This window comes from Tasmannia lanceolata, unplaced genomic scaffold, assembly GCF_043159265.1.
Source record: "Tasmannia lanceolata isolate RefF3 unplaced genomic scaffold, GAP_Taslan_0.1 ptg000044l, whole genome shotgun sequence".
In the NCBI taxonomy this organism is placed as follows: domain Eukaryota; kingdom Viridiplantae; phylum Streptophyta; class Magnoliopsida; order Canellales; family Winteraceae; genus Tasmannia; species Tasmannia lanceolata.
The window spans coordinates 19164062-19190667 of NW_027518721.1; the positions used below are offsets into that span (position 1 = coordinate 19164062).

General features: G+C 41.0%; 1 protein-coding gene across 4 annotated transcripts; it reads right to left on the minus strand.

Moving 5' to 3' along the window:
- Positions 1 to 2043: 2043 nt before the first annotated feature.
- Positions 2044 to 26406, minus strand: LOC143863781 (F-box/kelch-repeat protein At1g57790-like). Of its 4 annotated transcripts, none has more exons than XR_013240978.1 (4): positions 25647 to 26406; positions 22540 to 23902; positions 2572 to 2720; positions 2044 to 2355 (listed from the first exon to the last, which is right to left on the minus strand). XR_013240978.1 is itself a non-coding variant. In XM_077374546.1 (3 exons), the coding sequence occupies exon 2, from the start codon at positions 23779 to 23781 to the stop codon at positions 22570 to 22572; it is 1212 nt and encodes a 403-aa protein (XP_077230661.1). In that variant the 5' UTR covers positions 23782 to 23902; positions 25647 to 26406; the 3' UTR covers positions 2044 to 2355; positions 22540 to 22569. The 4 variants fall into 4 exon arrangements, 2 of the variants coding, with proteins under 2 accessions (XP_077230661.1, XP_077230660.1); XR_013240979.1 differs by lacking the exon at positions 2044 to 2355 and adding an exon at positions 22269 to 22397 and having other exon boundaries at positions 2364 to 2720; XM_077374546.1 differs by lacking the exon at positions 2572 to 2720.
- Between the last annotated feature and the right edge of the window lie 200 nt (positions 26407 to 26606).

A 26606-nucleotide genomic window follows, 5' to 3' on the forward strand; every position in this document is an offset into this window, starting at 1 on the left:
GGGTGATCTTAACCATCTGATTTAAGAGGAACAATATATTATGGAAACCTCTATAGATTGGAGGGCTAGGATCAGCCCTATGGAAATAATTTTTGGGGCACAACCTATTTATGTTGTGTTCCATCACATGGACGGTTTGGATCAACCTATGATGTGGTCAGTACAGTTTTTTGTCGGCCCGTGCATCGCACGGGTTTTTTTTACTAGTGTGTGTGTGTATATATATATGTTGGCCTGATCGGATTGTTAAGCGGTGCATTACAACAATCCATTCTCCTGCTGTTCCTGGAGGTGGATCGGTCGTGTGATCTTTGCACTGGAGTTGGGCCGAATAACACTTTAAGGTGGGCGTTCAAGGACGTACGGCAGTATTGCAATCAAGATCGTTTGTTATCCATCCTCCATTCAAGTTAGTATAATTTTATATTTTTGTACTAATTGTCTTAGTAAGATCCATTGTTTTCTACCGCAATATATATATATATATATATATATATATATATGGGAAAGGTGTGCGTACTCGGTCGGGTTAAAAATAGTGGGGGCCCACATTTTTGGGGTGATCCGAACCATTCATTTGAAAGGCCCTTACCTAGATAGGGTGTCCACAAAAAATCAGCCCCATAGGATCATCTTAACCCATCCAACAGTGGAGGGGAAAATGGGCAGATTTGTGGAGAAACTGTGTTTATCCATTTTTCCCCATTTTTCCCTCCACTGTTGCATAGGTTAGGATGATCCTATGGGGCTGATTTTTTGTGGACACCCTATCTAGGTAAGGGCTTTTCAAATGAATGGTTTGGATCACCCAAAAAATGTGGGCCCCCACTGTTTTTAACCCGACCGAGTAGATAAGCTTATCTACTCGACCGAGTACGCACACCTTTCCCTATATATATATATATATATATATATATATATATATATATATATATAGAGAGAGAGAGAGAGAGAGAGAGAGAGAGAGAGAGAGCTTGTGAGAACAAGTACAAATTAGGGGCGCAACTTCGGTCAGGCTCAACCCGGTTTTGGCTCTGGTTGGGTTGGCATTTTCTTGGGTTAGGGTTGCGAAAAGCGGGTTCGGAAAAGCCAACCTGTATTTAATTTCAGGTTGGGTTAGGGTTGAGCCCTTGGCAACCTGACCCGACCCGACCCGACCTCCATCCTCTAATTTTCTTATGATTTTGTTAGGATTATGCTTTTTTTGTATTTTCTATTTGGCCCTAGATAAACTCGAATTCAACCCAACCCCATTTGGAGGTGGGTTGGGTTTGGGTTGACCATCCTCAACCCGAGGCTCAGGTTGGGTCGGGTTAGGGTTGAGGGAATGCTATCTCGGGTTTGGCTAGACCCGAGTTGCATCCTTAGTACAAATGGGTGTTCAAAGATGTTAGTCACCACCAGGATTCATGTTTAGAGAGAGAGAGAGAGAGAGAGAGAGAGAGAGAGAGGGGTTGTACTGGTGGTGTACCGGTTGTGGCATAGTGCATCATGTTTCTTTAGATATCTATTCTTTGTAAAAGAATATTTAATGGACTAAACTAAAATGGTGAGCTGGGACCGGCCAAGGAATGGAAACTTAAGACTGGAGAGAGAGAGAGATGTTCCTAATAGGGTTTTAAGGAGATATGAGGGAGGCTAATTTAAAGATAAATTTACATTTTAGGAGAGAGAATGTAAAGGTAGAGATTTTCTAATTTAAAGAGATTTAAGGAGATGTAATTAGAGATTTTCAAACATTTATGTCCAAAAGAAAGGAAAATGGCCCAAAATCTAATGAAATGGGAAAAAAAAACTCAAATCAAAGTAAATCCCAATTCTCTTTTGCAATGTAAAACAATCAATAACAGAAAATTATACGACAAAAATGATTTGTATTACTAGTAAAATTCAAATCATACCAAAATAGGAAGTGATATCATATGTTCATAGACTATTACAAAATGGTAGAAAAAAGATTAGAAGTGGGATTTCTGTCTTTCCTCAAAGACTATTGCAAACGATAGAAAATTTCTTATTTCCTGAAGAAAACCAAAAGGAAGATTGATCTTGAAAGTGAAGTGAAGTTATGGTAATTTTAGACGTGGGTCCAAAAAAATACATAGAGAAGCTTTCGAGAAATTGAAACATAAGTTGGTACTCTAAATTTCCCTTATTACAAGTAACACTCCCTCCCTTCCTCCCTCTTCATTGTGGTACCATGCACTTTAGAAAATCTTAATGGTATTTGCTAGGGACCATCGCAGAAGGCATTTTGCGGACCGGTTGTTGCATGACAGAGCAGCCACATAGGCTCACTTTTTACCAGATTGCCTTAATCATTCATCAAAATACAGCAGTGCTGATAACATTTCCCTTAAACAAGCAGAGCACGAAAAAAAAATGTTAAATAACTTTGAATCTGAACAAAAAATACAATGCAAAATATTATTCACAAAACCGAACATGGCAAAATAATAATTTAACCAAAAATGAAAATAAATCCTATCATAAAACTTTTCCTTTGGCTCTACCTCCTTAAATATAATAACTTCCTAAAAAGCCTCAAAATCAGAAAGGATAGGAATTTACTACAAATAATATAAACTGAAAAACTGAAATATCTTCATCCTAGCAGCCTTGCTTTGGGATGATAGAAACTCAAACTAACAAAGAATTTTGACCCTTGTAGAGCTCGTCCAGATCGAAAGTCTTGATCCCCAGATTGCCTTCTTTTGATCCTGACATTTACAAACACCTCATCAACATGTTCTACTTCACAAATCAATAATAGCATAATGCAATCAGCAAGCTACAAATTCGTGAGTTCATAGATGAGCATACTTAAATTATCATATCATATATTTCGAAATCCTAAATTCCAAGGTAGAGGAAGTCGTGAATATCACTGTTACAAGCTCACCTTTGGTCCATAACTCGCTAAGGGCAAAATCCATTACTTAGTTCGGTTAATGATTGATCCAACAAGTTCTTGGTTAATTTGGATGAATCAAATGAATTTTGATCGACCAAGTACGGCCAACTGGGTCAACTTGAGGTAGACCAAGTCAATGATAGACTCAACAAGTTTTGAATGTAGAGAAATTTCATGAAAGAGGGAAGCAAGAAATGGAATTAACCACTAAGTTTAGATGTTTGTAAAAGAAGCCTTTGATCGCAAAAGATCTCCCACAACCACTAAGTTGAAAATTTTGCAATCACCCCACAGCTGATATAAGATGAAAAGGGAAATAAAAAACTCGATAGCATTATTGTTGAGGGAAACTCTTTTAAACATCATTTGGCTCAAAAATGGATCTCATTACCCATGGAGATCTGTCGATGAGGTTGAAGAAGTCCTCAAGCGGATTGAAGGTCATAGGGTGCGATGCCAAAATGTATTGAGGTCCGCGAATGTTGATGCTATTGACTTCCTTTCCCCTTGAAATCGCTCTCGTTGTTTTCCTTCTATTGTCCTTTTAAAAGTTTCCTTTTGTTCTTAAAGGACACAGCTTGTTTTGAACTATTTTAAAACTCGTTTAAAGTTACAAAGCAAGTAAGAAAGGTCTAGGGAATTTGTGCCTATGAAGTGTTTTGAGGATATCATATTTGTTACATATAAATCGCTATTTTTTAAGATATCTGATTAATTATGAAATTTGAAGTTTATGCAGTTCTTACTTTTCTGGCTACTGGTTTTCACAGACAACATTACCTAATACTCTTGTTCACCCCATCATATTGTTGTTCCTTTAAATATTCTGAGTCCTGTGGTTGTAAGATCCTATCCTACTGATACTAAAGCAAAAATTAATCCCTATAGTAATACGTATCGAGGATTTGCTCGTTTTAGAAACTCACCCTTCTCAACATAATCCTTCTTTATGGTTTTCTTTCTCATAAAGATGTGATTATGGTTTATCTAATTCAGATAACATTTCAAGTCAGTGTTCATATATCTCCTTGTCATTGCTTCGATTTTAGAGCTATGATTATGTTGGGTTTAGTGTCGTGTTTCTCACATGTTTTGATAGGGTCCATCTTTCAAGTGTCCTAGTTAGACTAAGTGAGTGTGTGCGTGCATGTGTGTTGTTGTGTGTGTGTGTGTGTGTTGGCGGCCGCGGGGGGGGGGGGGGGGGGGGGGGGGGGGGGGTTAGGTTTAGGCCAAACCTAAGTATATAAAATAACTTGTAAAACCTGCCCAAGTAAATTTTAGTTGACTCGGAATAGCGTGATTGATTACCCAGGTTGACACGATGAGTACTTAGTCGACACAGGCATAACTCTGAAGAGTAAAAGGAGTTTTGTCTGACTTTGGAAGGCAAAACGTGAACTCGGACAGGAACGCGACCAAAGGTTAAAGGGAGCCAACTCGATCGAGTTGACAATGACGCGGAAGAATTTTGAAACTATGGTTCTCGGAGGTGTCTTTGTTCTTCTTTTGGGGCACGAAACAAGACAGTGTAACCTCATTGAGTTGAAAAATGATAAAGTTACGGGTAGTAGGATTGGGATAATTCCTAGTAACCTTGTATCGTTTATTTCATATAGTGGATGTGGATTAGGCCTTTGAGCTGAAAGATGTAAATATTTCCTTCTCTTTGTGCAATTGCCATTTTATGATTATTTAAATAATTGTGGTTTAGATCGGAATAAGGTCATCAATTTCTAAAGATTTTATTTAAAAAATGTTTTTGGCAGGTATCTAGGTCATTTTGAAAAATGAAAAGTAATCAAATGCTGATTAAAATGTGCACTTTTTGTTATTGGGTTCTGTCATGTAATGATGGACAATAAAAGCTTCTATGGAGGCTTTAGATGGTTAAGAAGTAGATGAAGAGCATTGTAGCAGTTTTGTTAGTTTATTTAATTGCTGTGCAACCAAGAACTTGTTCAGAAAAGGGGGTGAAGTCGAAGAAAGGCTAAGATAAATCCCGGACTTAAAAAAAAGATACAAGAAGAGCCAAAGTAGCAGAACATATAAATAAAAATTAAAACTAGGGAAAAAGTGTGTGATCCAAGCCTCTCTTTTTTTGAATGACAAAGCATTTCATTGATAAATGACCGAGATGGTCAAATTATAAACAGAAAAATAAAAAAAGTAAGATACAAATAAAAATAGCATCCCCAACACCAAGCTTGCCAGCTAGCTCAAGGCAGGAGGAAATCAAAAGGCTTCAAGCCCTCTTTGGAGACACCTTCTCTAGCAAGCTTGCCGGCTTCTCTATTTGCAGACCTTCTCAAATGCCAATAAGAAATCTCATGACAGCTTACTATGTCTTGGATCTTGTCAAAGAAGGAGCAAATCTCCAAGGGACATTTCATGAACCACTAAGCCAACGGATCACATTAAGAGAGTCCCCTTCCACCACTACCTTGTCCAAGTTTTCTAGCTCCAGGAGCTTGATCCCTTGACAGACGGCTTGCTCTTCAGCTTCAATAGCGTCTACCATTCCTGTGGGACCCGAAAAGTCCACCATACCGATCCCAAATCGTCTCTAAGAAGACCCACAATACCTGAAGGGCCAGGATTCCCAAAACTGGAGCCACCAAAATTGAGTTTTAAAAAACCGGAATCATGGGATCCTGATCCGAGCAAAAGCAAAACCTCCTCCACCCATGCCAAAGATCGAAAGCGGACTCAAATATGAAGCACGGCACTATCTTCACCCATGAGATCGTGAGAGCTACCACTTTGGCAAAAAGATAGTCACAACCATGGTTTTAAATTTCAGTTTCGGTACCGGTTTCAGACCCCACCGAAATTAAAATTTCGGCTGAAATCCGGCGAAACGATGAAAACATTATTTTATTCAATACTAATTTCGGTCAAAATTTCAGTAAAATATTTAATTAATTAAAAAAATAGGTTTTTGGGTGAAATTTAGGAATTTCGGACGAAATTTCGGAAAAAAATGAAATTTCGACCGAAATTCTGAAATTGCGGACAAAATAAAATACCGTTTCGGTACGGTACGTTTCAGTGTCGGTCCCGACCGAAACCCGAAATTTCGGATTTCGTCGAAATTTAAAATCATGGTCACAACTCTATGCATGCCCTTTGAAGACCAGGGCATTTCTTTCTTTCCATAACACATAAATTGTTGCTAGGAAGGATACATTCCATAAAATTTCCTCCTTTTTACTCCAAGAACCAAAGACCAACTTTCCAATAGGTCAACTAGTTTGGCTGGAAACACCCATGACATACCTAACCTATCCAATAGTCCACCCCACACACCTCTTGGCCATTTTGCAATGCTATAGCAAATAGTCGGTTGTCTCTCCGGCCTCAATGCACATCGTGCGGTGATCAATGATCAGCATTTCGCACTTGCGCTAGAAATCCACCGTTAGAATTCCATCCATAAGAGAAGCCCACCCGAAGGTACAAACTCTAAGCGGAGCTTGGAAAGTCCAAACCTTGGCTACTCTGGAGAGAGGAAGACAAAACACAAGGTGGAAGTAGAAGGATTTAACAGAAAAAAAACCCCTGAGGAGCTCCAGATCCAAACCCCTTTATCCAGACCGGGTTGTTTGACATACCAACCTTCTAAGGCCTCAAGCAACCTAACCACCACCAGATTGAGCTCTCTATCAAAGAAATTTCTTCTATACACCGGCATCCATATTACTTATTTTCACAACGATCAGAGCACTCTATTACAAACACCTCCTGCGAAGCAACCGTTGCAAATAACTCTGGAAAAATCTCCTTCAATGGTGTTTGCGAGCACAACCTATCATGCCAAAACTTGAAACGGTCCCCTGTATAAACTCTGAATTTAATTCCATCTTGGAATTTTTGTTTGAACCGCAAGATGTCCATCCATACTTTGACCTCTCTGTGTCTATACTTGTCCACAGACTCCCAATGGCCGAAAGTTGACCTATACTTACTTTCGATCACCTAGGCTCATAGATGAGAATACTCCTCCCCAAATCTCACAAGCCATTTACCAAGAAGAGCCTAATTCATCTCTTTTATCTTTCTGATCCTAAGGCCACCGAGTTGATCAGTTTGCAAACTTCTTCCCATTTGACAAGTGGAAATCCCTTCTTGTCAGTACCCCCATAAGAAACTTCTTTGAATTTGCTCCAATCGGTTCACAACACTCATGGGGCATTTGGAAAGGGATAAATGATACACTGGAATATTAGCCAACACAACCTTAATTAGAGTTATGCGACCTCCTCTCGACACTAAATTTCGCTTCCAAGTGTCTAGTCTTTTCTCAATTCTCCCAACAATAGACTCCCAAAACACCTTCTTTGGTCTCCCCACTCCCAAAGGCAAACCAAGGTAAATGGAAGGGAGATTATCCACTTTGCAGCCCATAATCCCTGCAATTCCTTGCACCACTTCAAAATCAAGGTTAATACCAAAGACTTAATTTATGAAAGTTCGTTCTTTGAATGGATACCAATTCATAGCATCTCAAAATGGATTTGAGATTCATAATCTTTACCGGATCGGACGAGCTGAAGAGGAGAGTATCAATTACAAACTGCAAGTGAGATAGAATGGCCCCATTCTCTCCAATCTTAAACCGATCTATTAGCCCCTTAGCACTTCCTTTTTCCATCAACCTACGCAGAGTCTGAGCCACTATGACAAAAAGAAAAGACCACAACGGATCTCCTTGTCTAAGACCTCTGGAAGACTTAAAAAAGCCTTTAGGGTCACCATTGATGATGACAAAAAAACCACGCAGATGATAAGCATTTCATTATCCACAATCTCCATTTACTGCCAAACCCCATTCTACCTAGTAAGTAATCGAGGCAATCCCATTCTAGTCGATCGTAGGCTTTTTCCATATCCAATTTACAGACTCTACCCCTTTCTCCTAACTTAGAGTAACAATCCACGACCTCGTTTGCAACCAGGGAACAATCAAGAATTTACCTATCATGTATGAAAATAGACCAACTCCGCCTGTGCAGCCACACAAGGAGGAGTTGGTCTAATGTAAAAAGGATGTGCGGCCACTAACTCCACCAAGAAGCAACATGTGCATAAGATGAGCGTAGAGGAGAAGCGAATGCTTAGATGGATGTGCAGCCACACAAGGTTAGATAGAATTAAAAATGAAGACATTCGTAAAAAGGTGGGGGTGGCACCAATTGAGGAGAAGATGAAAGAGCACCGCTTAAGATGGTTTGGACATATCCAACGTAGGCCTTTGGATGCTCCAGTGAGAAGAGGCGGCTCGTGCCAAATTGATAGAGTAAAAGAGGTAGGGGCAGACCGAAAACAACTTGGGTAGAAACAACAACTTGGGTAGAAATAGTGAGGAAAGACTTGATAGCTAGGAACATAACAGAGAACATGACCTTGGATAGGATAGAACGGAAGAAAATGATCCACGTAGAAGAACCCAACTAGAGCCGAGATTAGAGCCGGGTAGATTCCTTTTACCTTCTTCATGAAATTTTTCTGACGGATTCATTTAGCCGGCCCCAACTAGTTTGGGACAAAGGTTTTGTTGAGTTGAGTTGATTTGTATGCATGGTTTTAAATTTCGGGTGGAGACCGACACCAAAATCAACAATACCCGAAATGGTATTTTATTTCGGTCGAAATTTCTTTTTTCCCCGAGATTTCACGCAAAAACTTGTTTTTTTTTTAATCAAATTAATATTTTTCCGAAATTTCGACCGAAATTTATACTGAATAAAATAGTATTGTTTTGGTTTCGCCAGATTTCGGTTGGGTCTGAAACCGGTACCGAAACCGAAATTTAAAACCATGGTGGTATGAATGTAGACTGGCTAGGAAAAACATCAAGGGGGGGACTATTTTCAATCACTCCGCTAGGACTTCGCTAAAACCTTGTACAAACAGCCCACCAAACTAATAGGGTGGAAATCTGCTACTTTCGATGCCCCTTTCAGTTTGGGAATCAAGGCAATGAACGTAGCACCCGTTCCCTTATCTAGATCCATTCCATCATGAAATTCTTTGAAAAATCACAAAATGTCAGCTTTGAAAGAAGGCAAGGTAGAAACCATCGAGTCCCAGAGCTTTATCCCCACATAAGGAGAATACCCCTTTTCTATTTCCTCCTCTGAGAAAGACCTTTCAAGGGTGATTCTGTTATCCTCACACAGACATCCAAACTCTACATTCCCAGGAACAAGGCGACTTATCTTTTCATATGAGTATAGCCGCTTATAAAAATCCAAAATTTCTTCAATTAATTCCTCCTTTTTTCCATTATTGACCCATTTACCTCCAAAGAGCCAATTCTGTTACCACGCCTTCTTGCACTTGCTATTCCATGAAAATAAGTCGTTTTTCTTGTCTCCTTTTAACCACGCCACCCTTGATTTTTGTCTCCAAGTGATTTCCTCATGAAGAGGAGTATTATTGTACTCTTCTTTCAGGCGCACAACCTCCTCCACATCCTCTCTACTAGCTGAACCATCGTCCTCTTTACTTGTAATCTCCTTTATTCTAAAAAGAACCCACGACTTGCTCTTCCCAACCATCTGTGATGCAGGACAATACCTAAACGAGGGAAAATCCTAGACTTCTAATGGGATAATGGCTTCTAGGAAAGTTTAGGGCTAACTCCTAAGAGGCTAAAGACACCTACTGGGTAACTAGGTTGATTTAAGGCAGAATTAATTGGCGGACAGCAGCAATATTGAGGCTTAAATTTGCATTAAATAATGAGAAAGAACACAATTAGCATGAAATAAACTTTAAACAAATTAGTCGACAGTTAAAGGGTCCTTCAGGAACTAGTTATGGGCAAAATTAGGCTAAAACGGGGTTTTAAACGTGCGACCAAGTAGAATAATTAAAACAGTACCAAAACCTATGAACTAAAACTTAATTTGATGAGAAATCAGCAATAATCCAATGAAAAAAAAGTAATAAATTTCTGCAGCAACAAAACGGGGTCAAATGGGTCCAATTTAGGCTAAAAGGGTATTTTGGTAATTTGGACAGATCTAGAAATTCTGGGTAAACTGCTGAGGGTTGAAAGATAATAGGTTTAAATGATGAAATAAATCAGATTTTCAGGTTTAGCGGGCTGCTACGTTGGTCGATTACGCTTTCAATCTCCAAAAGCAAATTTTAGGGCTTGAAAGGTGTGAAAATTTGATTAGCCTCGAAAGGGGTTGTAAAACTATGAATTTTGATTGTTATGGCTAAGGTTTAATCCCAAAATAAGTCCTTCAAAGTTTCAAGATGAGATCTTAACTGATGTAGGAGATATTTGGATTTTGGGTTTTTGTATTTTAGGGTTCAAGAACACACAAAAATTGAAGAACTAATGACTTACTTGTTTATGGCTGATTTGAGAGGAGAATAGAAGTGAGAAGTGAGAAGTGAGAAGGTGAGAGGGGATTGAGAATAATGGCTCCAAGCCACCAAGAAGAGAGAAGAGAAGAAGTTCCAAGCTTCAATAGCTTCTTTTGCAAAAAAAACTTTAATTCCTTATTCAACAGTCAAAAGTCTCTTGCATTGCTTTCATAAGATGTATTTAGAAGAAAAGAAACCCTAGAAGATAACTTAAAGTTCAAAACTAATCTCAACCATTCATCTGATCTAAAGTAAAACTAAATAAAGATAAAAACTTACCTAAAATAGTAATCCCGTAATAGACCTATACCACTTCCTAAAAACACTCATAACTTGCTCAAATCACATCCAAATCATGTGGTCTTGGGCCCGTTAGATAGTTAATTGAAAAACCTTTCTAATAATACCAAAAACACGCCAAACGGATGAGATTTGATGCCTAAAAAGTAGGCTACAAATAAAATGACGAAAATAGAAAGTAAATAATAATAAAAAAAAGATGACAATGTATGTGACCCATGCTAGAGTCCCCGCCATCAGTCTCATCCACGTCTACGCTTGTAAACCCTTAATCCACGCCCATTGTTGATGTCCCCATCAATCTGATTCTCCGTAATCCATTCCTTTAACTTTCTCTTAGCATAATCCCAATTATCACATCTACAAGTCCAAAAGCCTCATCTTCTTCCCACCATTCTCATAATCTTTCCTCCATCTTGGGGTGTTCCAAAGAAGCAATCTCAAATCTGAAATGAGGACCCCAAGACTCCAACCTCAAGTCCAACACAAGGGGTCGATGGTCAGATACAGTATGAGAGACCACTTTTTGACAAACTTCGGGAAAACTACCGAGCCAACAAGGACAAATCATAAATCGATCTACTCTACTACGACTAACACTTCTGGCCCAAGTGAATTGCGCACCCGTTAAAGAAAGATCAATCAATTCATGAAAACTAATAAATTTGACAAAGGCTCTCATATATTGGATAAATTTGCTGCACCCCATCCTCTCCTCTATCATTCTTATTTCATTGAAGTCCCACCTGTACACCAAGGGTTAGACTGCTTCTCTAACTGATTCCAACTCCTCCCATAGTAGATGTTTTTCCTCCCTTATTATTGGGACATAAACACCTGAGAGTGTCCACAATGAATTATTACACAGGTTTCTTAGAACAACTGACACAGAAAAGCTACAATTCCATGAGTCAGATAACTCCAAAGTAGATGCATCCCATGCTCCTAGGATTCCTCCTTATGCTCCTACTTCATCCAAGGCCACAAAATCCCAGTGACTTTGTAACCCCAGACCTATGGTCTCTGCCCCGTTCCAATTTGACATCTTAGTCTCTTGAATGCACAAAATTTCTGGTTTGCAATTCCTAACCAACTCCTTGACATGAACCTTTTTTCTCTAAAGAGCCCAATCTGTTCACAATCCAAGATAGAATTTTCACTGATTACGATTTCTATGTTTTCCTTTCCCCTAGGAATAATTTCTGCCTCCCATTTCTTTTCCTTTTGCGTTCAACTTTCTTTGGTTTACCCTCTCATAGTTAATCACTGATTGTAACCTCGCTAATTCCCTTAACATCTTTGTCGCTTCCAAGTTGTTCAAGTCCGACGAGTCTCTTTGATGGAATTCTCTTACTTCTGCCTGTCTGAACAAGCCCCTCAAAACTCTTCCAAACCGACAATAGCTAGCCCCAATATCTTACTTGTTAACAAAACATGATTTACAAAAATATCAACTGTCTTCTTCCGGATTCTACCAAGCAATCATGAGTGTTTCCTCCGATTGAGGCACTATCGCCAATCCGTCAAAATCCCCATCATCCTCTGATTCCGTGCTCCCCTCTACCACTGCCAGAGACCCATACTCATGTTAACTGAAAACTGTTGGATCTGGCTTTGGATCTAAAACTGCTCAGGCATCAAATCTATTTTTGGGAATGGGAATCCTTGTGCCTTCACCTGCACTTTGCATGTCACCAACTAAGGAAACAATCCATACTGATAGCTATTATATAAACCGTGCGTACCTTTCGGGGGGGTTAGTCGTGCGTGATTTTTGGTCACTCTGGGAATACTTGGGACTCCGGGTAATTCTAGGAAAGTCCAGCGGATTGTTGGTCACTCTGGGAATGCCTAGGACTCCTAGAACAGGGATTTCAGAGTGAAGAAATGAGGATTCTTAAGTCCTAAAAAAAGTCTTACATTTTCATTTGTCACTATTACCATAGGGAGTTTGGGAGTTTGTGGACCCCAATTAGGGGACCAAATAGAAATATTGGGAGAAAATATTCAATAATATTGAAGACAAGAATAGCTACCATCCAACAATTACAGTGCACGACTAGTTTCCTATCTTCTTGCATTTAATTCAATCAAAGTCTCTTGTACTGACTGATCTGAAGAGAATCCAGTTAAAGGCAACAGCCAGGCAGTGTTCTTGGTTGAGCAAAGTGTAAGCCTTGATGGTTACTCTAATGCCAAAAGATTGTTTCAGAGTTAAAATACCCTGAGACATTTCATCAAACGGCTAGTGGGTATCTTCCCCTACTGATCTCCAAACCAAAAACAATAAAAAAGATAAGGCCACAACTTCCCACAGAACTATTGATACAATATTTTTCCATATTATTAAACATTAATGCAACATGGATAATGTTTTTTTCAAATTATTAAAAATCAAGCCAAACCGTCATTTACAAGCACTCAAAACAAGATAAGAAATACCAAAAAACAGAGAACCCATTCAACAAACAAGAACCCAAAGTCCTCAGCAAATAGCATATGAGTCATCTGTGTATTCCTTTTGCAAAACGATCGATGACAGAAAAAGGCCCAAAAATACATATGTATTTCTGCTGTAAAAAGCCCCACAAATAGCTCAAGAGAGAGAGAGAGAGAGAGAGAGAGAGAGAGAGGGAGGCTCCTTCCACTGCCTTGAGTGCTGTTCGTAGTGGGTTGGGCAAGGAGAGTGATTTGAGAGAGATGGCTACTAAGGTTGAGGAAAAAGAGTGATTTGAGAGAGATGGCTGCTAGGGTTGAGGAAGGAAAGTTATTTGCTCGGTGGAAAAAGAGAGGCTGCAAGGGTTGAGAAGAGAGCAATTCGGTCGATGTTTCAAGTTCCACCCTTCCAGACGGGATTTCCGTATAACGATTTTACTAAGCGCTAGGGTATTTTGGGGATTCTTTACACAAAATCCCTACCTATCCGACTAACACTGTATTTGAGAGTGGGAGCGGAAAATCGCGCCCGACTAACCCGGCACTCCTAAAGTCCAACCTAGTCCAAAAGAGTCTAGCGCGACTAACCCCCCCTTCCTGTCTAGACTAATTGCTGATTGAAGCAGAAGCTGCCGCATTATACTTAGATTGGACCAAAGCATGGGCAACCTCGATCTCTGCTCGAGAAGATGAACCGGCAATCTTTTTAGAAGGGACTCTCACCACAGCATCTTCGTTAGCTGGAGAATGAACTGAGAATGAAGGCCATGACCTCCCGAAAGAAAGACTCCTTCTCGTCATAAATTTGAGCAGGTAGACCATGGAGTTATATACTGTAGAGAGAAAGGGACAAGCTCTCTTATAAAGCCGGAGGAGCATTTTTACAAGCTTTACTGTTTGTCATTCCTTCTGAGGGCTCATTCCTCTCCCCTCTTGATTCCCACATTATTCCCCCAACATCCCTTCAATACCGAGTCAACCCAGTACTGTCTGAAATGGTATTTAGCCCAATAAGGTTTGAGAAATTCTCCACCCACACTTCACATCGCCTCTCTCCTATATGCATATGGCCCACTAAGAAACTTGCCAATCCAAAGTCAACATCATCAGACCACTACTATGCTTCTGATTCCCACTCTCCATTGACTTCACAACAAAATTTTGAATTTCTATCCACCCATAGCCCTCCATTGGTCCCCTCACTACTTATTAGCATACCAGCTCTGAGGTCCTCTTTATGCAACTTCCACCGCTCACCCGAATCCACGTGTCTCTCAACTTTTTCCCCTTGATCTTCGAAATACCTTGCAGGGTACTCAAGTGGCCTTTTATCTCCACCTATCACCTCCTCCTCACCAGCTAGCAACACATCTTGACAGGTCACCTCCACATGTCCATTTTCTACCAGCTGGGCTGAATCAACGCAAGATAGCACTGGTAATTCGAAATTCTCTGCGCTGGTTTCACTACCCAACGCATTTTCCACCGTCGATCCATGTGCAACAAATCCCCCCTGTCCCACCATATTCGACGCCCAGCCACTATCTTTTCCTCTCGCCATTCTTTTTTTGTTCCCCTCATATCTTACGAAGGTCTTCGCCCTATCAACTGTGATCCAGCAGTAGAGATCAACAAAAACTGGAGATGTGCCGAGTGGGGTTAGGGATGAAGTTATGCTGACGATGGTGAGATGGCGGAGGAGGGAACTGTTGGTAGGGGTGGGGCAAAGGAGTATGGTAGTGGAGGTGGGGGTGGGGCGGTGGTGGAGAATGAGGTGGGTGAGGGTTAGGATTAGAGTTGGTTAGGATGGCGTGGCGGTGGAGTAGGGTAGTGGGGGTGGGGGTCGGGCAGTGGAGGAGGAAGATGAGATGGAGGCGGGTTAGGGTTGGAGCTAGGGATGGGGTAGTGGGGCGGTGGAGGAGAGCAGTGGTGGTGGTGTTGATGGGGGGGTGGAGGTTCCATCGTGGTTCCTCTTTCATACCTCTCTCTGGGATTTTGGATTTTCTATGGTTAGGGTTTCCAAAGATCGGTTCCTCTTTAAGATCTCTCTCTCTCTTATGGAGATGTGCCGGTGCGATCGAACAAATCCTCAAGAGGATTGAAGGTCCATAGGGTGCGACGTCAGCAAGTGTGGAGGTCTGCTGATGTTGAGGCTGATCGGCTGGCCCACCAGGGAGCCTCTAGACCGCCACTTGGAGTTCTTTGACTTCCGTCCCCCTTGAGATCGCTCTCTTTGTTTTCCTTCTATTGTAATTTTACCGGTTTTGTTATTTTGCTTGTACTTTGACCACCTCGGTCTTTGGAGCTTGTTGCCTCCTTTTAGCTTTTATTAATAATATTACCACCATTCGAAAATAAAAGTATTTGTTTAAACTAAAACTTAGCAGTGAATATTATTATTTTCATGCGATTCATAATTAAAGGGGTAGGGGTGAATGTAAGTTGGTTTTTGTGATCCCCATCTAAGGAGAAGGTGGACAATAAAATTGAGGACAAATCTTTCTATTTATTAAGCTTGGGAAAGTTCCCCTTTTGTTCTAAAATGATATTAGCATATAAGAAAGGTCTGGGGCATTTGTGTCTAGGTAGTGTTTTGAGTGTGTTTGTTGGAGGAGAAGAGGAGAGAATAGAGTGAAGAGAAAGAGTGAGTTGGAGTATTCTCCCCCACTTATGTATTTATATAAAGAGAGAAGATCAAATGACCACTATGCCCTTAGGCAACATACACACTTCGTACAAATATCACTAAGTGTAGCTTTGCTTAGGGGCTTCGTGAGAACATCAGCAAGCTGGTCTGCCGACCGAATGAAAGTAGTGCATATCTCTCTCTACTGAATCCTGTGACGTATGAAGGTGACAGTCCACCTCTATGTGCTTGGTACGCTCATGGAAGACCGGATTGATAGCGATGTGAATAGCTGCCTTGTAGTCACCGTATAGCTGAGCTGGGGATGATGAGGGAAATCCAATCTCAGACATAAAGAATCGTAGCCAGATAAGCACACTGCCAGTATGTGAAATGGCTCGATATTCGGCTTCAGCACTAGACTTGGCTACAACATTTTGCTTCTTGATTCGTCAGGACAATAAGTTACCTCCCACAACGGTACAATAGCCAGTAGTGGAGCGTCTATCTGTTGGAGAACATGCCCAATCAGCATCACTGTATCCTTCTATCCTCTGATGGCCATGTCTTTTGAAAAGCATCCCTTTTCCTGGGGCGCTCTTCAAATATCGAAGAATCTGACTCCCAGCTGTCAAATGGGATGTACGAGGAGCACTCATGAACTGGCTAACAACTCCCACGGCATAAGAAATATCTGGTCTAGTCACTGTGAGGTATATAAGCTTCCCAACAAGTCTTCAATATCTACCAGGGTCATGTAACAAGTCAGCTTCTTCTGGATGGAGCTTTGTATTTGGATCCATGGGGGCAGTGGCTGGTTTCATACCCAACGATCTTCTCTCATCTAGAAGATCCAACACATACTTCCTATGTGAGAGCGAGACGCTAGTACCGAGTAAGCTACCTCAATCCCTAAAAAGTATCGAAGATGGCCAAGATCTTTTATGAAGAACTCTTTCTGCAAAAAAATCTTCAATTGCCGAATGTCAACTGTCACTCCCTGTGATAATAATGTCATCCACATACACTATAAGGAGTACATGACCAGCCCCTGACTGATGGCTGAAAACTGAATGGTCAACTGCACACTGCCTCATGCCATATCTCATGATGCCCTAAAAAGTATCGAAGATGACCAAGATCTTTTATGAAGAACTCTTTCTACAGAAAAATCTTCAATTACCGAATGTCAATTGTGTCTCTCCCTGTGATAATAATGTAATCCACATACACTATAAGGAGTACATGACCAGCCCCGACTGATGGCTGAAAACTGAATGGTCAACTGCACACTGCCTCATGCCATATCTCATAAGGGCCTCACTGAACCTCCAAACCAGGCTTAAGGGGACTGTTTGAGACCACAATGATTTCCGAAGCCCATATACGGAGGAGGACATCTTCCCCTGAGCAACATAACCAGGAGGTTGCTCCATGTACACCTCCTCAGCCAAATCTCCATAGAGGAAGGCATTTTCTACGTCTAGCGGATATAATGGCCAGCCATGATTGACTATAAGAGAAATAAAAACGCACACTGATGAAATCTTGGAAACATGAGAGAGGGTCTCATGGTAGTCAATCTCATAGGTCTGTGCGTATCCTTTGGCAACCAAGTGTGCCTTAAGGCACTCAACCGTCCCATCTGAAAAATATTTGATGGCATAGACCCATCTACAACCAACAGGGTGAGCACCAGGAGAAGGGGGAAACTATATTCTAAGAATGATTGGCCTTAAGTGCATCCATCTCGCTGTCCATAGCAAAACGCCACCCAGGGTGAGCAAGAGCCTCCTGTACAGAATTAGGCAAGGAAACAAAAGACAAAGAGGAGACAAAAGCACGAAATGAAGGGGTAAGATGATCATACGAAACATAAGATGAAATAAGATGAGCAGTAGTGCGTGAACGAGTGTGTGAGGCAATAAGAGCATCTACAGCTACATCAGAAGAAGGAGAAGGTACCTGAGGGTTAGAGGCCAGGATCTCCGGCTGAAGAGACGACGCCTCGATAGGAGATGGAGGAGGATCTGCTCGCTAATGCCGCTGATAGACCCTCGTAGTAGCGGGCGGAAGAGGAACTGCCGAAACCTGGGAAGGAAAGGTCTCCGACAGGGGCATCTAAGGGAGGAAGATCCGGAGAAACCAGGTCAGGAAGAACCGGAAAGGGGAGAGGGAGACATAAAGGAGAGAAGAAGGAAAGAGACTCGATAAGGTAACATTTGCGGATACAAAAAGACGGCGAAATCCAGGGCTGTAACACTTGTAACCCTTCTAAGTACGAGAGTATCCCAGAAAGACACAATGATCGGCCTGTGGGGCTAACTTATCCAAACCCAGGGTAAGGATGTGGACAAAAGAGACACAACCAAATACCCGTGAAGTAAGGGGAAGGAGATCGCCCTGAGGATGTAGAACCGAGAAGGGAGAATGACCTTCGAGAACTAAAGAAGGTAGACGGTCGGTTAAGAAACAAGCCGTAAGTATAGCATCGCTCCAATACAATTTGGGAACATGCATCTGAAAGAGCATGGTGCAAGGCATATCAAGTAATTACCTCAACTTCTTCTCAGCTACACTGTTTTGCTGGGAGGTGTAAGCGCAAGAGGACTGATGTAGAATGTCATAAGAGGCTAGGAAATCCTGAAAGACATGGGAGGTGTACTCCCTAGCATTATCTGTGCGTAAACATTTAAGAGGAAAAGAATAATGAGTGACAATCTCAGCATAAAAAGTGTGAAAAGCAGTAAAGACTTCAGATCTATCCTATAATAAAAACAACCATGTCATTCGGGAATAATCGTCCACAAAAACAATAAAGTATCGGTATCCACCAGGAGAGGTAGTCCCTCGTACATCAGAATGAACTAACTCAAAAGGGACATTCGACTAACAGCCTGAGTGGGAAAGGATACACGATGGTGTTTCCCGAGTTCACATGAATCGCACTGAAAGGGCTAAAGAGGTTAAGAGGTTAAGAAACAACAAAAGTCTGTTGGAGGCGCTGAAGGGAAGGATGACCAAGACAACAATGCCCCTGATAGGCGTCCACCGAACTATGCAAAATGGTGGGTGGTGGTGTGCACTGAAGGGTTTTGTTAATTTGACCAACAGAAAGTAAGTTAAAAGGGGACTTGGGGACACCAAGAACAGAGGATAAAGTTGGGAAGTAAGAGTCCCAACACCTGAGATGGGAGCCGTAGTCCCATCAACAAGAGTAACTGACCGAGATAGAGAATGAAAAGGACGAAAGGAACTACGGGATGAGGAGTTACCAGTCAAGTGATTAGAGGCTCTAGAATCAATAATCCAGGGACTCAACTGAGTAAGAAGAGTAGCAGGTGAATTACCTGGATATGCAAAACAGGCAGTGGGTAGACGGCTGCTAAGACAAAGACGCCGGAGTTCCTCATAGTCTGTTCTGGAGATGGTGAGAGTGTCAAGCTGGGCAAGTGATGGCACACTGCCAAGAATGGAGGGAGACGGCGATGCATCAATGGGATCAGAAGCAATAATGTGGGCCAACCGGGAAGGGCGAAACTTTGTATGAAGTGTGTAGCAAATATCAACATAATGGCCCTCCCGTCGATAATGTGTACAATAAGAGTGGCCTCGGCCACACGAGCCTCGACCGCTACCAAGATCACGGCCCCTACCACCACGGCCAACTTGGCCACCACCACGGACGTCTTTTTTGTTAGCAGCGGTTTAGTCATTCAGTTTTGGTCCCTCTATTGAGGGTCCTCACTTCACTTCACTTGAGAAAAGCATTACTAACTTAGAGCAAAAACCACCATCATAGGCAGCAAGGGCAGATCCCTCAGTAGGGAGAGCAGTAGAAGAGCCACCCAGGACGCACTGTTGGGCCTGTGAGTAGATCTCAGTAAGAGAGGGAAGAGACCCTGGTCCAAGGAGCTGCTGGCGAAAAGGTAAGAAGTCTGATCCCAAGGAGTGAAGGTAAAGAATAGCCCTGCGTTGGTCCCGCTGACGAGCAAGGACGATGAGATAAGAGGTAAGAGGCATGAAGGCGTCCAACTGCTGGCAAAGATAGGCGAAGCGGGCTGTAGTGCGTGGGCAGAGAGTCATTCCCACGCTCAAGGTACATACTGTGAATAAGTAGCAAAGATACGTGTAAGGTTATAAACCCCATATTAAAGAAGAGCAGTGTGAACCCAAATAGCCTTGGCCGAGGGCAGGCTCATCATCGGTCGTGCAACAGCAGGAACCATACTCTGCCTGAGGAGGGTGCGGATTATAGCATCGCCCTACCGCCATCTATCATAGGACGGGTCTGAAGAGGAAGGAGGATCACGCTCAATAAGGGACACCCAACCCTTGGCAAGAAAATAGGTCTCAACAGCGTAGCGCCAGCTGAGATAATTGGAGCCATCCAATTTCTCAGAGGTCATCTAAGGAAAAGACTGCTCCAACGAGGGAGAATAGGATGAAGGAGAGTAGCTCGAGGAAAGAGTCGTAGGTAGAGTGGAGGCATTGTCAGCAGGGACGGGCTAACAGGGGGATCCGGGAGAGCAGGAGGATCTATGATAACTAAAGATCAGAGAGAGAGACCCACAGCCACACTAGCAAGAAAGAACAAGAAAATGAGGAAAAGATAAGAATCATGCGAGAGGTCCGCAAAGAAGACCGCGGCTCCAATAAAGAGGGATGTTAAAACAAGATATATCCGGCGAAGACATAGTGAGAGAGATGAATCGAAGAGAATGGGCCAAAATCGGAGCCGCAAACATAAGAAAAAAAAAGGTTTGTAAAGAGGATTTAGGTCATGAGAAGAGGGTTAGAAGGGGGAAGAGAAGAAGGGAGGATAAGAGGGAGAGAGAGAGAGAGAGAATGGGAGGTGAGGTGAAACAAGAGGGGAGGGGTGGGGGGGCGAGAAGAAACAGGGAGGTCGGCGAGGTAGGGGGTAATTTACGGGGGCAAGGGGGTAACAGGGAGGTCGGGGAGAGGGGGTTATTTACGGGGGGTGGGGAGGGGAACAAGGAGAGAGGGGAGGCAGGGGATGGTTTACGGGGGGTGAGAGGGGGTGTGGAGGTCAGAGGGAAGGGGGGAGGTTATTTACGGGAGGGGCAAGAGGACTTTGGGCTGGGTGGAGGTCCCGACAGGGGAGGGGGGGCTGGTGAGAGAGGGTAGAGAGGGAGGAGGAGGGGAGAAGATGCATAGGGTTAGTGTTTTAGAAGAAAAAAAAAGAAGAGGAATAAGAAGGGGAAGGAGGAACGATGTTGGTCCCTAGGGATCCAAACCCTAGGGCTCTGACACCATGGGGAAGGAGAAGAGAAGAGAAGAGAGTGGAAAGAAAGAGTGAGTTGGAGTATCTCCCCCTCAATTATGTATTTATATAAAGACAGAAGATAAAATGACCACTATGCCCTTAGGCAACATACACACATACACACATCTAACATATTTGTTAGAGGTAAATCAATATTTTTATGATATCGGATTAATTATGAAATTTGAAGTTTATGCAGTTCTTACATTTCTAGCTACTAGTTTTGATATTGAAAACACCACCTAATACTCTTGTTTCCTAAGTGTTTTGATGGGTTCCATCTTTCAAGTGTCCTAGTTAGACTAGAAAAGAGATAGGGGGCTTAGGTTTAGCTCAAACCTAAGTATAGTTGGGGCTCTACTAATTAATGCTCCATATCTCGTATATCTTAATGCTTAGACAAGGAACCAACATTGTTCCTATGCTGATAATTTATACTCTAATTGTTTCTAATACTTAAAACAAAAATCCAGTGATATATGAGAGTACCTTCTTAGGAAACGTTGTTAAAGTACATACATGTGAACGATAATGTTGTTTAAGGTACATACTGTAGGTAAGTACATGATGTATGCAGGTACGTAGTAAATGTTGTTTGGTCTTTTTAGTGGAAGTCGTCGTGGTGGTCGCAGTAACCATCTAGTGTGGCAGTGGCAACGGAACCAATGGAAGATGCAGGAAGGGTAGCAACACTAGACGAGACACCCTCCTGGCAGTAGTAGTAAGAGGTTATGGGGTTTTTTCTTGCTTGACAAATAAGTATAAAACCAGGTGCACCATTTCCGTGGGCAGGGCAAGGACAAAGGGTTGGGCAAAAGAAGTGACCCATTGCTAGGGTAGGGGATGGACAACACCTATCTTGTAATTAATACTCGCTAATACCTTATATAAAATGCGGCCACTAGCTGTAACGGCCCAGATTTTCAGAAACACCAACAATATTAATCATTAGAGCCCCAACGGTATATAATATTACTCGTAAACCTTATGAAGAGGGTGAGAGAGTTAGAGAGAGGTTATCGTCAGTGTTTCAAAAGGCGACTTATACAAAACTTTTTATGGGAGGTCATAGCTTTTTTTAATGGGAGGTCATAGCTTGCATTGCATATACAAGTGCATCAAATCTCAATACAGCTTTGAGTTTGGACAGAATACATCCGAAGGATCATTAGTTACAGGCACTTTTCTCTCAATTCCAAGATGTAAGATGTAGTGGATATTGCAATCATGATATCTTAATTATCTACTACTATGAAGTAAATAGAATGATTTCTAAATAACAAAAATATAAATACAACAATATATTGAGTTGATATTCATACCCTTCTCTTTCTTAGAAAATCATTCAATGAATGGCACAAGTCGTATGGATTGTAGCAGCCTCTAAAAAAATTCTCAATGGAGAGATGGTGGAAGATACTAAAACTAAGGGGTGGAAATATCAACGCCACCTATGTAGAAAAAATAAAATTGTATACAAATGCAGATTATAGAAAAGGAATGAATGGTACTACATATCAAACTGAAGCTTTTTTTCTCTAACAAATTATTGTTCAATTAAAATAATATTCAAGATGTTCATTGTATGCATACCTTATCAAACCATTCGGGCAATTCAACCATTCACCAGTGGAGCAATTCATGCGAAGGTTTAGACCAGCTGGGTTGAATCCAGGTGCTAAAGCGATACCCCTTAGTCTGAGAAAAATCTTTATAGGGAAAGAATCTGCGGTCCTCAAAAGAGTAGAATACGGAACAATCTTCGCCACCACATAATAGAGGGAAAAAAATCTTATTTTGCATTCCTTCCACGGGAATGATTGTTGAGAAAGATGATTTGTGACTAAGGAACATCGTTTGATCTCCCACTGAGTCAATTTCTTCCCATATCATCTCAGAACGATTCAAGCAGAAAATTTTAATTGACCTTCCATGATAACCAATAAACACATACACAAGCTTTCCGCCACACTCTACTAGGAAATTCTGACCAGTAGAGTTTTGCATTAAATCTACCCAGGCATCATTTTCTTCCCAAAACTCCTCGTAAGTGGGCTTTGAAAGTACTGACCAAACACCATTCCTAGGATCAAAAATCCCTAACCGTCCATCCATTCCTAAACAATAGAAAACGTCGTCATAAAAAACCAGGTTACAGTGCGAAGCAGCAAACCATGGATTGCTATCTAAGGTATCAGAAGTCCAACTCTCATCCCCACGACAACAAGTTCGGATAGTAACCGTGGTGGAACCACTACCTTCCAAAGCCACAATTTTGCAGTCTGAAGAAGTGAGAGAAGATGAGAAGGCAACGCCATGAAAGCCCTTATCTTCAAACATATCAGGAAGTTGGATTCTTGACTTTGTGAAAGGATTAAAGAAGAAGTATGTGGAGTATTCTTTTTTGGATTGAGACATTAGCAACCAACCATCTTTGGAGTAATGCACAGTAGAAGCTTTTAAGTTTGGGAAGTCGTGTATATTGTGAAATATCTTGCGAATAGGATCGAAGAAACTACACAATTTTCTTCTAGCGCAGATGGACATAAGCAATGGCGTGTTGTCCATGGGACGGACTGGAAGGGCGATCTCTCTCCATATTCTACATAGAGGAGAAAGACGAAGAAGATCCACTCGAAAAAGACTTAACACAATTAACTCTAAAAGATCCACTGGAAGATCCATCAAGGAAGTCTTCTTAACCCCTTCCTCAGCCATATTTTCCTCCAGATTTTGGAACTTTGTTACAAGCGTCTCTTCTCTTTTGTACAAGTTCTCGTTCATATTTGTTCTTCCTTTGTCACCAGATAAATAAAAAGAGATGTTTTCTACCATTGATGGATCAAATAAAGAAACATAAACAATTGCTAAGAAGAAGAGAAATATGGCAATTTATGTATTCATTGCATTTCTCCATTCTTCCTCTTCCACTGCTTCTTCAAATGAACCAATCTACCTGTAGTGGATAAGAATATCAGTAAGCAACCTCTCTCCAATAGTAAAGCTTGGCAAATATTATAAGGAAAAATTATACAGGTGACATAATTGTAAATTCATTGGCACATATTAGGAAATAGCATTGCTTTAAATTAGGTATTGCAATAAACATTCACCCATGTTTGTTGTTTAAAAGAGGAAGAACATGGACACCATTAGATTTTCCAAAAAATCTAGTCCACTATCAATTCAATTCTGAAACATCCCAAAATATTATGAATTAGTTTTGGATATTTAGAATTGGTTTCAGCCAAGTGAGAAGAGCCCTATAAATACATTGAGTGTCTATTCCCTTTATTAACACACTTATCTGTTCATAACTCATAATTGTATCCATTCTAGAAGTTTGTAAATGAAGTTAAAGGACAACCCAGTTTTCTAAGTGCATAAGCCATAAGCTGTGTTGCAAAATGTACATTTCCTACGAAAATGTCCTAAAGAAAATATTATGACCACCATGCTCCTCCAAGTACAACAACTCATCCATATTAACCTCATTTTTTTAAATTTTGTACATGGTATTGACACAATTGAACATTCAAGTATCTCCTACCCAAGGACTGAATATCAAATGAGGCTTTGCTAAGGGATTTCATAGAAATGTAATTCACAGCCACACATGAGTAGTAGTATACCATTTCCAAAGAGGGCAAACAATTACACATTTTTTTTTTTTAATCAAATGTAAATCATAACTGTAGAGTAAAATGGCTCATAGGATAGCAGCACGATGCTTCTGAACAGAATACAAATTACAACTGTAAATTGTGTCGATAAGAACCTTTCCAGTCTATGATTAAATTGCTCCAGTTAAATGATTCTACACAGGTTTTGACTGTACAGGGCAAAATTTATGGTATGGATTCAAAATCTGAAATCTCATCACTTTTAGAACCTTATAAAAATTGATTTTTCTTTTGAATTCTTACATTCTAACTGCCAGTTAACCTTATTCAACCACTTGAAATTTGATTCAGCCTATAGGACTATTTAACACATGTCAATTCCAATACTGAAGAAGGTTATACCTACTAGTTTCTCATTAACAAATGTCAATGTTTCCAAAATTCAAATGATAGGCATGACTTGTGAAATTTATGATGCTTCAGTATTTTGCCATGAACTGAAAACATTTCTTCCCAAAAAGTAATAATAGGAATCACACATGAACTATGCATAACGTACTTTGGAATGGAATCATGTTGTTGAATCCCTCATGCAATGGATCAACTCTAACCTTAAACTAAAATTTAATGACAATAAGAAATTCTTATAAGCTGATACAACTTTACAAGCTCAAAACAAATTATCCAAAATAACTTTGTAAAGGGAAAAATCAGAACAATGAAAGAAACCATCTCATATATTCCATCTTCACAAACCTTGCCAAAACTTCGCTGAAAACAACATGAAATCTTAATCTCCATGAAAATGGAACTAAAATGGAAATGAAGTATAGATCTTTTATTTTTCAAAGAAATTGCAACAATTAGCAAGCATCCAGCTCTATTCACACAACCTGTATCAGTCACATTTAGCTAGATCTATATTCCGACTACGAATTAAGAAGAAATACCGGAATCATGAGATTAAAAACTATAATCATGCCTTAAAAACAAAACTCAAGAATCTACATAACAACTTCTAATCATAGACAGCCGCACGAACACCAAATCGAAACAAGAGCAGGTTAGGGACTTTACCTGATTTGCAGAAAGAACAAAAAAAAAAGAAAATGATCTTCTTCTTTAAAATTCTAGATCTGAAATTGCTCCTCTGAAATTCTCTTGATTCCTAACTGTTGAAGAACTCTTCTGCGCTCGATCGGAAATGTCGACAGATCTCGTCGGAGAACAATGACTTGCCGGAGAAGAAACTTTGAAACGGCACTTGCAGAAAAAGGAGGTCAGATCCTAGCCGTGGCAACTGAGGTAGCTAGATCTGAAAAAAAACAGAGGAATGGCCGGAACTAAATCGGATCTCAGGCGAGATCGATCGGAGGATAAGAAAAACCGAGAGTTAGAGTTTCAGACGAGGGTTTCTAGTTCAGATCTACTCTCTCTCTGTTCTTTCTTTTTTTTTTTCTCTTCTCAGATCTGAGATCTCAGATCTGAGATTTCTCAGATCTCTCTCACTCTTCTTTACAAACCTCAGAAATTCCTCCAATACCTTAGATCTAAGAGATTTTTCAAATAATTTGTAATAGATCTAAGAAATAGAGATAGTGATAGAGAAGGAACGAGTTAGGGTTAGAAATTGCAGAGGTAATGACGGAGAAGAAGGTATCAGTGATGAGATACGACCGGAGAAGCTTAGAAGGAAAGAAAATAGGGTAATCAAAGTGACAATTCCGGCTAGGATTTGGCCGGAATCCGGTGAGATTCCAATCGGAGAAGATGAATATGAGTTTGAGATTTGAGATTTCCCTTTTCTCAGATCTCTCTCTCTCTGGAGCCTTTTTTACGAAGATGAATAGTCCCCTTCTGTTCTTCGATTTTTTTTATATATTAAAATAGAAATGCTGATATCTGCACCCCCACTTGATGAGGCGCGCGGAAATTGATGAGGCGAGCCCGCCAGATTTGTCTTATAGGGGGTAATTTACGGGGGCAAGGGGGAACAGGGAGGTCGGGGGGAGCGGGTTATTTATGCGGGGGGGGGGG